This window comes from Ailuropoda melanoleuca, chromosome 15 (genome assembly GCF_002007445.2).
Source record: "Ailuropoda melanoleuca isolate Jingjing chromosome 15, ASM200744v2, whole genome shotgun sequence".
Lineage (NCBI taxonomy): Eukaryota > Metazoa > Chordata > Mammalia > Carnivora > Ursidae > Ailuropoda > Ailuropoda melanoleuca.
In genome coordinates, this window is record NC_048232.1 from 53,947,727 (window position 1) to 53,963,009 (window position 15,283).

General features: G+C 35.6%; 1 protein-coding gene across 1 annotated transcript in view; it reads left to right on the forward strand.

Annotated features, from left to right (window-relative positions):
• Positions 1 to 15,283, forward strand: part of LOC100463551 (acyl-CoA synthetase short chain family member 3) — a 90,662-nt gene that overhangs the window by 27,871 nt on the left and 47,508 nt on the right. Inside the window, exon 5 of the mRNA XM_034643732.1 lies at positions 14,446 to 14,549. Within this exon, the coding sequence (XP_034499623.1) occupies positions 14,446 to 14,549 (104 nt within the window). The remainder of the gene's footprint in view (positions 1 to 14,445; positions 14,550 to 15,283) is intronic.

The window sequence follows — 15,283 nt, forward strand, 5'->3', positions numbered from 1 at the left end:
GGGATCGAGCCCCATATCGGGATACTCCGCTGTGAGCCTACTTCTTCCTCTCCCACTCCCCCTGCTTGTGTTCCCTCTCTCGCTGGCTGTCTCTATCTCTGTCGCATAAATAAATAAAATCTTAAAAAAAAAATGCTTTGAGGGGCACCTGGGTGGCTCAGTCGTTTAAGCAGCTGGCTCTTGACTTTGGCTCAGGTTATGCTGTGTCAGGGTTGTGAGATCCAGCCCCACATCAGGCTCTGTGCTGAGCACGGAGTCCACCCCCCCGCCTCTGTCCATGGTGTGCTGTCTGTCTCTCTTAAAAAAAAAAAATTATGTCCTTTTGATTACATGTTCTATAAAAATTGTTAGATTTTTATTCATGGATTTTCCCCTGAATATGTAAAATGTCATTTTGAGGCTATAGAAAACATACATTTGGGGGTTTCTTACTGAATTTTTTTAAGTCACAGAAGTTGCTTTCCTAGGAGGCATTTAACTGAAAAAGTCATTGTTCGGAAATCACTGTGATTTCCTATTTTTCTCTCTTCCCAAACACTTTGAGAATTGCTGTTGTCACCTCTACTTTTTTAAAGATTTTATTTATTTTTAGAGAGGCAGAGTGCTTGAACTAGGGGAGGGGCGGAGGGAAAGGGAAAGGGGTAATCTGCAGACCACACTGAGCAGCCCAATGTGGGGCTTGATCTCAGGACCCTGAGATCATGACCTGAGCTGAAATCAAGAGTCCACAGCTTAACTGACTGAGCCACCCAGGTGCCCCATTATTGTCACTTTTAAAAGTAACTATGAAAAAGAGTTTTAAAGTTAGAAATTCATAGCAATCATATTTCTCTTTTGGTCTACCACCCAAAACATGGTATTTAATTTCTTGGCTAATGGAAGACTATTTTACGTCATTAATTTGAATGTGATATGTATTTCCTGTCCTTTATCTTTCAAAACTTAAGAAAGGAACGATTGCAGTTTGAAAAGCTTTTAGGATGATGTAATGGAGCAAATGGCCTCTCTGAAGCCTGGGTATTTGCTTTGTTTTATTTATGATAGACCATGGGGATATTTAAAACCAAGATTTGTTGAGCACCCCATTTTATTAATATTGCTGTGTTAAAAGTATAAGTATTGACCTGTCAGTGAAATATGAGACATTTTACCCAGTGACATTTTAAATGAATCTCATTGTAGGGGAAGCCTGTGGGAACACCAGATGCTGGCGCTTATTTCCGTGTGCTCGCGGAGCATGGAGTAGTTGCCTTGTTTACAGCGCCGACTGCAATTAGAGCCATCCGTCAACAGGACCCTGGGGCAGCCTTGGGGAAGCAGTACTCTCTGACAAGGTGAACTTGGGATCCACAGGGCAAATTACAGTAAAAACTGCAATCAGAATGAATAACTGAACAATATATATATATGTGTGTGTGTGTGTGTGTGTGTGTATATATATGTATGTATATATATATATATATATATACATACATATATATATATTTTGGCACTGCGATACCTCTATGGAAAGAGCCAGAAGGTTCTGAATGTTATTAAGAATGACTGTTCTAAACAGAGCTTTGAATTAGTTAGAATTTTAACTATACTATGAATATTTTTTAATGCCATATTGTGTTTCAGTTCAAATCTTACCAAAATATTTCTCTTCTTTAAACCACCATGCTTATGTTTTCCTTAAATTAAAATGATGTGATTTAAAATGCATTTATACATACATAATGGTATCTGTCTTTTGAAAATAAAATAATAATGAAGGAAAATATTATTTGATTTCATATATACAGATAAAATGTGAAAATTATAGTCCAAGTTATGTTGTTGAAAGAGTGGAGGAAATTGTTTTTCTATTGTTTTGTAATAATATGCTCTGAATAGTTTAAATATTTTTTGCTGGTTTATTGACATCCATTTTTGTTTAATGATATGTATATTCAAAGATAATTATAGCAATTTGTATCTTCAAGGCAGTTTCCAGCATCAGTTCTTTTGAATCTCTTTGAAATTGGTCCCTGCTATCATCACCTAAAAGAAGTATTTTGTAGTTTCTTCAAATCAAAAAATGGGTTTGAATTATTGTCTTGAATTTTTTTAAGTTAAATGCCACGTGTTAGGAATTTTACGTTGTTAAAGCCCAAAGAAGGAGTTAAAATAGATATCATACACTGATTGCAGATGTAAGCAAGAAACTTTCAGTTTGGGCTGTCGTGGTTTTGTTTTTTGTTCTTGTCCTTCTGTTTTTTTGTTTTATGAAAAATTAGCTCTGGATTTACATAAAATTTTACCCGTAATCTAAAGAAGACGCTCATTAAGATAGAAGTGTTCATAAAATGACCCTTCCAATATTTCTACTCATTTCACTTTGTCCTTTCATTTACTGCATTTCAATTTTATTTTCTCCGTCTCAGCCAAATGATAGAAGAATAGGTTTCGGTAATAACGTCTTAGGCCGTGTACAGGCTCCATGGCTTAGACAGTTCCGGGGAGTTTTGAGGAATCGTGATTGTAGTTGTTTGCACTGTCTCTTTCCTAACAAGTGCATTCTGATTGCAGGGTGTGAGGCTGTGTGACCTGCAGGCTTCAGTCTCTTATTTGCTACATCATCCTCTTTTCCCATTTGTACATGGGTTTTAGACATTATCCATTACCGTGAAGGCAGGAACCTTTTCTAATGGTACTAACCGATAAAGCATCCAATATACTGTGGGCCTATTAAGTCCTCACTTTTTTTTCAAACTAACACTAATATGGAGCATGAGATTTTAGTGTTAGAGAAATTGCAGTAAGTTCCCCCGGGTAATCTTCTGTCTTTAGGCCCCTAAGTTATGCATGATGGTGTGCACATATGTTTTTAATAGATATTTAATGATGTAGACGGTGCAGACACCCTCAGTTATTCAAATCACTACTGTTAATAAATGCAGACATTTACTGGTTACCTACTATGTGCCAGGTATAAGTGGTTTAAGTTTCTCTCATTCAGTTATCACAGTAAGTAGGAATTATGATTCTCCTCATTTTACAAATGAGTAGCATTCGGACCAGAAAGTTTAAGAAACTCTTTAGAAAGCAACTAACTCAGGCAATCTGACAAAGGCCCACATTCTTCACACAGACATATTCTTCTAATGAGAGGTAAATTAAGAAGCTAACTTGATCCAGGGATTTTTGTCACTTGTGGGATAAAAGCAGCTTTTACTTCTTATATATTTTTAGCCTACTCAAATAATACCTTCACTGAACTTCTGTAATGGATTCTCACTTGTCAATGAAGGGGATGTTAGAAGGGACCTCAGAAATCCAACTATCTGATTTTAAAAGCAAGGAAACCAAGTCCAAAAACGTTAAGTTTGGGTTAGAGACAGACTAAAGACCAGGACTCAAGTCTTTTCACACAACTCTACCTTTCGTTTTATATTTATGTTCCAGACATTCCATACTTACTTAGTGAACTGACATTCACCAGTTATTATCATTGCAGGCTCGTGACTGGTCTGCAGCTCTTGCTTCCTCTCTTCTCTGATAGGACATTTCAAATGATGAAATTGTGTTTTTCAAATGTGTTACGTATCTCGTTAAAGATTGTTTTAAAATAAATTTGGAGATTTGCCAAAAGTTTTTGCTCCCAAAGCAAATTTCAGAAGGTATTCTTAAATAGGGAACTAAGCAGAACTATAAATTTGTTGTATCATGGTGATTAGAAGTCAGAAGAGCAGATTAGAGGTCATCTACTCTCATCACCTCATTTCACAACTGAGAAGATGTCCCAAAGAGGTGAAGTGACATGCCCAGGATTACAGAGCTACCCTGCAGCAAAGCTGGAACTAGGCAATACTGTAGTGAAGATCGTGGTGTAGTTAAGATTCTCGCTCTGGAGTTAGACATTACTGGGTTCAAGTCTACCATTTACCGGTTGTGTGACCTCAAAAAACTTACATAGCCTCTCTGTTCTTTTTGCTGTTTTTCTTCTTATTGCTCTCCTCCCCCTTCACTCCCCCTCCTTCTCCTTCCAGAACATAAGTATAGTAATAGTACAAGAATATCACGAAGCTAAAGTGTATACAGTCGTGTAAAACACTTGGAACAGTCTTAACGTAGACTGTCATCGCTGCTGTTACTTTTTGCTTTCTGATGTGCTGCTCTTCTTCATCACATCAGGCTGACTTATTTTCCCATCTGCTAGTCCAGGCTTAATCAAGTTAGAAAAATTCCGTTCTGCTCCTTCCATTCAAGGTATCACAGTCCCTCATACTCTGATGCAGCCCTTCTTTTCCAGCTGCATAATAACGAGGGATAATACAAAAAAGAAAAAGCGGAGCACCAGAGAGGAGCTCAGAAATAAAGGAAATGTATCTGCGGATTGGAAATAGAATCAATCTGCAAAATAGTAAGCATGGCCGAAGCCAGAGGCCTGCTAGTGTACAAGCAGGCATTGGCTGTAGACTAGAGGCTCAGTGTGCCCCTGTTTTGACGGTGGAGTCAGAGCCAGCTCAGGGCTTGAACATGCAGTGGGGTGTTAACACCTCACACACGACAGGAGATGATAATAATGGTGAGAGGGTGTTCCTGGGACTGGGACTTACAGCAGGCTTTCGTCCAGAGGTCTGAATGAGACGGAGAACAGCCCAGCAACTGGAAACTGAATTAAACTGCCCACCTGCTGTCCTATAATAGGATCTATGATATCCTGAGTATTACTGTGTGTTAATAACAGTTCTGGACCATCACTTGACATTGGATCACTGGGCGAGAGCTACATCACCATAAACCTCTTGGACAGAGAAGGTGAACATAGGAGAGGGAGCAAGAGATAAAAATAACAACAAAGAACCTCTTTTTCTTCTACTTAAGACACTGGTACAGGAGCAGGGATCAACAAACACACTAATGAAGTTGAGTAAAAGATCACATTGCTATGGAAACCTGATTGACAGGGGAGGTAGCTTAACAAACAAGTGGAAGAAGGATAGACCCGTAAATAAATTGGTACTGGAACAACTGGCTATAGATGTAGAAAAAATGAGTTCTCTACTATATACTCTACACAAAAATAAATTTCAGCTGGATTCAAGGCCCTAAAATTGTAAAACAAAGAATTAATACTTTCAGAAGAAAATGGATAAATATTTTAATGTATTTTTAGTAGGGAATAACCATTTAAAGCATAAATCACAAATCATTAAGGAAAATATTGATGCAATTTACTACACTAAAAGGAATAATCACCCACCAAAAGAATAAACAAACTTAAATGACAAATTATTCACCCAGAGAAGATATTTGCAACATATATAACCATTAAACAATTAGTGTGCAGAAGATACAAAGAACTACAAATCAATAAGAAAACACACAATCCAATAGACAAATGGGCAAAGGATATGGACAGTCAGTTCATGGAGAAGACTAGGGCAGTCTAAAATTGAAAGATCTTTAATCTCACTAATAAACAGAGAAATAACATTTTACATCATACAGGCAAAAGTTAAAATATCTAACAGTGATACTTGCTTGTAGGTTATAAAGCAGCAGAATGGTTTTTATACTACTATAGAGAGTGTAAAGTGGAAATGTCTAGTAATATCAGATGCTCCACGCACTCATATGCCCCATGACCAAACCCGTATTAATATGGAGGGATAAGAATGAGAAACTCACAAATGCGAACGACAAACCATGTACTTGAAGGTTCCTAACAGGTCTGTTTCAAAACAAAACAAAATATAAGCAATTACATGTATAGTGAAAATGTAATGGAAAATAAATTATATACTATGGTGTATTAATTCAACACGATATTTAGAAGTGGAAATCAACCAGAACTTCAGGTCTTAGCATGGATAAATGTCAAAAGCATAATTCTGAGTATAAAAAGCAAGTGAAAACTGATTGTGTTTCTCTTACATATAGTAAGGGAAATTTGAAAAATTACAAAAACCGTATTGTCTTGTTTATATATATGCAAACAGGCAAAAAAAAAAAAACCACAAAGAAGTGCGTGGGAATGAAAACCTCTGAGTAATGCTGGCTACCTCTGAGGTGGGGTGGCTAGTGGGATGGTGTAGAGAAATGAGATTTAAATAGGATTTGGAGAGAATTCAATTGAATCAATAAAATATTATTTTCTAAGTGACATAAATATGACAGAATTATAAAACTAGGAATTATGCATAAAACTGGGCAGTGTGCACATCATAAGTCCACTATATTATCATCTACTCTTGTCCTATTTGTCAGGGAAGTTAAAAATCTCATAATGAAAAATTCTTCCCATTTTGTTTATGTCCTCGTTTGACATGAAATCTATGAACCACTTTGGTAAATCAAGGACGTCATATTATGAATATGTATTCATGAGTGGGAGAGGTGGGCGAGGGTATGCACGTGCACTCGCTTTGCTACTCTCTTCATTTGATCTAACATGGCTGCCAACACCCAGACAAATAAGTTTCCTACTTCAGTGACCACCACTACTACAATTTAAAAGAATAAGAAAACCTACACATAGAAACAAAATTTCTTCGGGAAGTTATCAATCCTTCTTTTTTCAACAGCTTTCAGAGATACCCTACATCTGACTCGCTGCTCCAAATATGTGGTCCTCTGAGTCTCCCAGGGACAATGACCATATGTTGGCTGTCTTTGGGTTTGTGATGGATTGCGGATGAGCAATTCAAATATCCTGCTTTCGCTATTGAATCTTTTTTAAAATTTAGTTGCCAGTTATCACCATGGTAGTTGAATCAGAAACGTAATTTAAAGCCATTATTGAAGAAGTGAAGTAAAATTTTAATAATTTATACAAGATAGAAAAATAATCCGTCTCTCACTAATTGTATCTTAAAGCTTACTGCTTTTTTGTATTTCATTGGCCATTGGAAGATTCTGTTTTGTGAAATGTTTATCCAACCAAATCTTTGGCACATTTTAATTTTCTTTTTCTTGATGTGTTGGACTTTTCATATTCTTTGATCCAAGTTCTTTCTTGACTATATGTATTACAATTAATCTTCACCTTCTGATTTCAATTTCTCTTTCACTTAGTGGTGACTTTTGATAAAGACATGTGCCTTTTCATCAATATTTTTTTCTGTGTGGTTTGTGCTTTTTAAAATCCTACTTAAGACATTCGAAGGTTGGAAGTTAATCCTCTGTGTCATTTTCTGGAAGCTTTATTGTTTTACCTTTCATATAATCTACCTGGTTTGATTTTTGTGTATGCAATGAAGTAAGGGATCGAAGTTCATTTTTTTTCCTCTTATGTGTATCCAGTTAATCAAGTTTCATTCATTGAAATGGCCATCCTTTCCCACTGCTCTGTATACCACTTTTGTCATAAAAGTGTCCACAAATCCTTTGTTTTTCTTTTCTTTTTTTTTTTTTTAAAGATTTTATTTATTTACTTGACAGAGATAGAGACAGCCAGCGAGAGAGGGAACGCAAGCAGGGGGAGTGGGAGAGGAAGAAGCAGGCTCATAGCGGAGGAGCCTGATGTGGGGCTCGATCCCATAATGCCGGGATCACGCCCTGAGCCGAAGGCAGACGCTTAACCGCTGTGCCACTCAGGCGCCCCTATCCTTTGTTTTTCTTGTTTCAATTCTGTTTCATCTATTGCCTTAATTGCCTATATTTGTGCTGCTCTCACATTGTCTTTGTCACTATAGATTTATAACACATCTTGATATGCAGTAGTAGTAGGAATAGCAGTACATCCATTTCTTCTTTTCTCTTTAATCTTGGCCCTTGTATTTCCATACATGTTTTAGTGTTAGCCTATCAGTTTACATACACACACACACACACACACCCCCCTAGAATTTTGAGATTACTTTGAATTTATAGATTGATGTGATAAAAACTGACATGTTAATATTGAGACTTCCAATTCATAATCATAGTGTATCTCTTAATTTATTTAGATCTTTCATTTATATCATTAATGATCTTTTGTTTATTGTGTGAAAGATATATCTTTTATTTATTTTAAGAAATTTTATTTATTTTTTTCTATCAAAGTATACTGAGCATACAGTGTTATATTAGTTTCTGGTGTACAATGTAGGTAATTCAACAATTCTATATGTTTCTCATGTTCATCATGATAAGTGTGCTCTTTACTTCACCCAGCCCCCCCTATTATGGATTCAATTTCATTTGATTCAAACTGCTTCTTTAATTTGTGACTTGCTGGCTTTCATTATTTTTAGAAACCTTAATCCATTATCCCTTCAAATATTGCTTCTACTAATTTTCCCTTCTTAGACATTGATACTTTAATGACACGTTAGAACTTTTTACCGTATTATCTGTATCTCATAGATTCTGTGTTTTTTCTCCTTTATGCTTTTCAGTAGTGGTTTGGTTATTCTCTTTTAACTTATATTTTGGGTTTTCAATCCTCTGTTCAGTTGTATCTAAACTTTCTTTCAGTTCCTAAGTTTAAATTTTTGTATATTTAAGTTCAAAGATATTTGATTCTTGTAATTTCCAGTTCTTGGCTGATGTTATACAAATATTTCATAGACCTATTCAGAGTTATTATGAATTCTGTGTCTAATTATAAGAGTATCTGATTTTCTTTGTGATTTTTTTTTTTTTTTGAGGTCTCTTCTTTCCTTTGCAGGTTGGTCATAGAGCCTTCTATCTCAGTAGACCATTGTGTGTTACTTGACACTCTGGAGTTGTTAAGGCCCCACAGAATAATACTTACTTTTGGCACACAATTAGCAGAAGGGAAGATCACTTTGATCCAGTTAGGGATTTAGCTAACTTGGAGCTAGACTTCAGTATTGAGAAAGCTAGTTTCTTTCCAGTTTATCTCTATTGTTAGGATATACATCTTCAGGCATTCCAGCTGAAACCCTGAGGGTTTTACACCCACCCCTTTCCACTGTGGGTCTTTTGACTTCAGTTTTCCTTTCCCAAGACATTGTGATGGCAGGAATTTCTGTTGATTTTCTAAGCCTCCTAGCCACAGTTTTTGTTCTGTTTCTTGGTTTTTCAACCACTGTCTGCTTTGGCATATATACTAAAGCGGGAAAAGCAGTGAGTCAATGTCAGACAGCTCTGTACATTTTTTTCTTTGGGATCTTAATGTTTCCAGGGTTCATTACCCTTGTAGTTCTCTGATATCTTAAAGAGATTTTTCTTTTTTACGTTCTGTCTAGCTTTTCTAGTTGTGCTTGAGGGAGAGATTGGTGGACAAAATGTTAGTAGATCCTTGACAGAGTGACAAATGCATGTGTAATAGTAACACTAGTGTCTTTACATTTTAAAAGTGAATTCTAGTGGGGAGCAAATGGAGGAAAATGGAATGAAGGAAAAATGGAGATAACCTCAGGGCCACTGGTGGCAAAAAGTAATGATGTTCAGTGAGCTAGGAGTTGATGAGGCATCACTGGAATAATCTATTTTTATTTAACTTCTTTGGGCACAAGTGAAGAGTAATTTTCACTTGTTTGGTAGTTTATGGAGCTTGAAAGAAATACCCATCTTGGTTTTCTTCTGTTCCTAATTTATTACCTGAAAATTCTTCATCAGAATTTATCTTTAGCTTTTTATCCATTTCTATGCAGCTTCCTTTTTATTTGGGACTGAAATTAATTTGACAGTATTACCGTTTTTCTGTTTCTCTTGGCTTAATTTTCAGCTTCATTTGAGTCTTGAATTCTACTCAATTTTTTATAGAATTGGGGAAAGGCTTCATTCCCATTAATCCCCTCCACTGTTTTTTTTCTTTTTCTGGATATTGTATATTATAATTTTGTTTATGTTTTTAGTAGTATGTTTGGAAGTAAATTCATTTTCCCATGTGTTACTATCAGCAGAACATTATCCATATATTTATTAGTCCATCATAATCTAGGACAGCACTATCCAATAAAACTCAGTTCTGCAATATGGTAGGTAGTAGCCACATGTGACTATTGAACTCTTGACAAGGGGATAATCCTACCATGACATTGATATTTTTCCTTTTTTAAGATTTCAACTAATTTAAAATTTAAATACCCACATATGGCTAAGAGATACCATATTGTACAGAACAGATAGAAGACCTGTGTAATTAACTTAGGTAAATTTATCCCCCAGTATCCAAATTACTGCACAAGAATGGTTAATTTTAACTTTTATAAACTTTTCTTTAAAGATTTTATTTATTTACTCATTTATTTTTTTAGAGATAGAGAGTGTGAGTGGGGGGAGGTACAGTGGGAGACAAAGAATCTCGAGCAGACTCTGAGAGCTGAGTGCAGAGTCAGATGCAGGGCTTGATCCCATGACTCTGAGATCATGACCTGAGCCTCTTGCTGAAATCAAGAGTCGGTCACTTAACTGACTGAGCCAACCAGGTGCTCCTTTATAAAATGTATTTTTATTTTATTTATTTATTTATTTTTTTTAAAGATTTTATTTATTTATTTATTCGACAGAGAGAGAGACAGCCAGCGAGAGAGGGAACACAAGCAGGGGGAGTGGGAGAGGAAGAAGCAGGCTCATAGCGGAAGAGCCTGATGTGGGGCTCGATCCCAGATCGCTGGGATCACGCCCTGAGCTGAAGGCAGACGCTTAACCGCTGTGCCACCCAGGCGCCCCTATAAAATGTATTTTTAAAGAAAAATTATTTAAAATTTTTTCATTATCGGGCATTTATCACTTCACATTAATAAAATAACGGCAAGGTCATTAATGAGAAATTTAACTGTTAAGAGATGTTACTATTCTTTTTTTTTTTTTTTTGCAAGCCATGAAATGTCTTTTAAAAAAAGACCATTTATGCCTTTAAGTATATCTTTAAATTATCTTATAATTTATCTTTAAGTTATAGATTCATACTAAAGTTTTTTCTTTCAGTAATCATCTTGGTTATAAAAATATCACATCACATAGAATGGTTTTGTCTACTGTGAGGAATTGGGAGTCAAATAATATTTGATTAAGTATTTATTACAAGACAACTTTTTCATTAGTCATATTCTTAATTCCTAAATTCTTGTATACAGTATGTTACACAATTGGGAGCTTGTAATTGATTAAAGTAGTAACTTTGGGGCGGTTTGAGAAATTTCAGTAAAAGATTGGTAGTTTCTAGTGTATTTAGGGAAAGTAATTATCTATACTACTTTGGCATTTTTCTAAATCACCAATGATCTCACAGTTTTTCCTGCACTTTTAGTAAAGAGTAAGTGATTTTAATGGAAATGGAAGAGATTGTCTGACATGAAGAAAAACCAGATATCACTTTTATTACACATCATGGAATATCATCTCTTTCTATATTGCTTGTTAGTGCAGCATGGAGATAGCTACCATAATGATAGAAATGTAATTAAAATCTAAGAAAAATAAGTGATAGATTTGTACTGCAAAACCATAATAATAAATGCTAAGTTTTAAAATGTATAACGTGGAAATTTGCCAAATTTGAAAAAAACTCAATGTTAATTAATAGCTTATCATTACAACCAATTAATTAGATTAATTGTAATTTACTTGACTGGGAAAAAAAGCCAAGAAATCATTAAAACTTGCAAATCTGCTGGTAATATCAAGATATTTATTGTTCTTTGATTAGCCAAAAATTATTTTGTATTGTATGCTAGTATTTTTAATTGACAATATTTAATACCATGTTTCCAAAAATATATGTAATTGTAGATCTGCAGTTTCATATTTAAACTAAACACATGACCACCTGGACTGTCTAACATTCTTTGGAATAATCTGTGACTTGATAGATGATGGAAATACCTGTGATATCTACAAAACTTCCTTGTTCTTTGCCTCCAGTGTTGGAATCACCCAAACCTATTTATAAATTTTAATACAAATTATTTACATGTGTAATGTTCATAATCACAGAAGGTTTCTGACGTATTAGGAGTCTGTTTAAAGAAGATATAATTAAAATAAATTCAGATTTTTCAGCCATAGGACTATCAATAATATGGATATATCAATAATATGATAAAATATCAATTTTATATTTAAAATTTTGTCTTGTGGGGGCACCTGGGTGGCTCAGTCGGTTAAGCATCTGCCTTTGGCTCAGGTCTTGATCTCAGGGTCCTGGGATTGAGCCCCGGGTCGGGCTCTCTGCTCAGCGGGGAGTCTGCTTCTTCCTCTGCTCTTCCCCCCTGCTCATGATCTCTCTTTCTCTCTCACTCTCTTTCAAAGAAATGAACAAAATCTTAAAAATTTTTGTCTTGTTTTTACATAGCATCTAAAATCACAGATGTATTGACCTCATTTTAAACTTTAAAACTTTATACTAAGCTTTGTGCTATTTTAACCACGTTTTAGTAATTTAATGTATTGCTATTTGGTTCATTGTGCTGTATCAGTTTTGTCAGATGAGGTCATATTTGATATCCACATTTTAATCTTTTTTTAATTTTAATTTTTTTCAAACAATTATATATTCATTTGAGAAAGAGAGAGAAAGAGAGAGAGAGAGCTTAAGAACGGGGGAAGGGCAGAGGTAGGGAGAAAGAGAGTCCCAACCAGACTTCCTGCTAAGTCACGGGGCTTGATCCAACGACCCTGAGTTCATGACCTGAGCCGAAATCAAGAGTCAGACACTTAACTGACTGAGCCACCTAAGCGCCCCCCCATTTTAATCTGAAGCAAGTTATAAATGAATACACATTTGATCTACCTAAATTTTATCTCAAATTGCAAATATGTATATATAAATATATATGTCAAAAAAATCTGATTTATTCTTTTCTAGTTTCTGTCTCTTACTATTCTTTTTGTTTTCTCATTTTCATCCTTTTTCTCTGTTTCCCTTAAGTGCCCTGAAAGATTTAAATATTACCCTAGCAGCCTTGCGTACTTTGAGAGATGACTCACCAAAATGATTGATCCACATTATTTAAATCATTTCTTAGCAAAGACTAGTAATGGGTTCTTTTGTGATCTGAAATTTGAAATTATGTTTCTCTGTCTTTCATTATTTTTCCTGGTATTTTCCTCCATCATGATCATTCCTACTTTGCTTCCTGATTTCTCCTGCTTACTGTAGATTCCCCAGACAGCACTTTTAGCATGATTTTCCATTCCTTATTTTTGTACTACACCCAGTTTGTGTTACCTCTACTCAGCCTCCTAGACTACTAATTGAGTCTGTGAAAGCCGAGTGGCTGCTCCTCAATTCTTTCACTTTGATGTTATACATTAAAAATTTCCTAAAATAGTCAGAACTCTTCTCTCCAGTCACTGTTCTGTTGTCTATTTCCACACTTTAACAAAACAACATGCTTCCTCTTTTACTTAGAAGAATGAGCCAAGCTGACATAAGTTTTGGCAACTCCCCACCTGTGTACTTCATCTTTCTAAGCTTCTAGAAATATTTAAGTACCTAAAAATCCGAGATATTTTTATTGGTGTTCAGGTCATGAAGATGAATACTTTAAAGGAGCTCCCAGTCCAGTGTGGGAAATGGACAAGAAACGAATAAGTATAGAATAAGATGTATGTTTATAGCGGAGGACAGAAGAGTATATTGTTGAAGCATCAGGGTGGGACTGTCTGAATCTCCATGAATTTTCATGAGATGATAAGAGAATGGTAAGAAATCTCCTGTGGCTATATTACATTGTTTAGGATGAGTAGGCAGGTTTTTATTTATTTGTTTTTTACTTTGATGACAATGAATTAACTCTTCAAACATGCATTCCTTTTTTGACAGACCATGGAGACATTCAGAATGGAAGAAAACAGTCATTCTCTCAATGAACCACCAGTAGTGTCAGCCCAATTCCATTTGTCTGTTTTGTCCTTTCAATTCTGTGGCGTGGTGCTCCATGTCAAATATTCTTCATCTTAATAACCTTATATTCCTTTTGATAAGAGTCTTTTGACGTAGAAGGCCCCAGGGATATTTACTTTTAAATAACCTATTTTCCTTATGTATGTCCTTGGAATTGGATAAATACATGCTTGAAATCAGAGTAATCTTTACCAAGGAAACTCGCCAAAACGAACAAGAACATCATATTTATGAGCTTATTTATTGCCTTAGCTGATACTAAGAGTGTATTTTTGTGTATAGACTTAAGTAGAATATAGCAATCAAACGTGGAGCTAAAATTAGCAGAGAGAATGTCAAGCAGGAAAAGGTTTATCTTTGATCCAGAGATGAATGTGACAGATGTATTACAAAGATCAACTCAATTGCTCCTCTCAAAACCGAGAGGCTGTAGCTGTGAATACTACTTTCGAAGCACCTCTCTTCAATGCTGTGATGTGCATTTGGTTACCTTTGGGTCAACACAAAAAATGCTTCTCACCGTTCTGTAGTATGATATTGTGATAATATAGCTCTTTTCCTTTGACAGAACTAATATGGTCAGATTCTAGAATGTTTAAAAGAATGAGGATGATGTTATTTATATATATTTTCAAGGAATAATTTGAATTTTCTCCCCCTCTTATATTTAGATTCAAAACATTATTTGTGGCTGGAGAACGATGTGATGTGGAGACCCTGGAATGGTCCAAAAAGGTCTTCAGAGTACCTGTCCTAGACCACTGGTGGCAAACTGGTGAGCATTTTCCAAGCATGTTCATAAACATTGCGGAAGTGTTCAGAAACACTGCAAGGGCTGGAGGAAATTCTGAACTGTGACCAACAGGCACAAACTCAGGATTTAGGGGGTTCTGGTTTTAGTAGAAATAAGCGATCCTTGGGTATTCCTTTTGTTAAAAATGTCTCAGCAAATGACATTGATGACGCCATTCTCTTGGTCTCTAGGTGTAAAGTACCGAAGACCTCTTTTGCTTCTCCTCCTCTTTGCTTTGCGTATATCCAGTAAGTCACTAAGTCTCAGATTTTCCTTTGAAGTGTCTGTCGGATTCATAGCACCTCAGTACTCCCATTGCCTTTGAGCTGTGGCAGCTGCGTTAGTATCTGCCCTGATTTAAATCCTCCTTATTAGCCGTCTCTGTTCTCTCTGCTTTCCTGCACACCCTGCACACTGGTCCCAGAGTACTTTTTTTTAAAGCACTGTTTCTCTCATAAGATTTTCTGTGGTTTTCTGGCTCCCTTCTTGTGTTCCGTAGTATCAAATCTTTTCTGCCTAGCATTGAAGACAGAGAAGTGTGTCTTTTTCCAAAACTTTTATCATTATATACATAATTTATTTATTTACCTATTTTGTTTATTCTCTGTTTTTCTCCCACTGACTGATCTTTGGGAAACAATTGTCATATTAAGTGGATATAACATAAAATTTGGTACCAATTAAAAAAAAAGAAACCCCTCTCTGCTGCTTCTTTT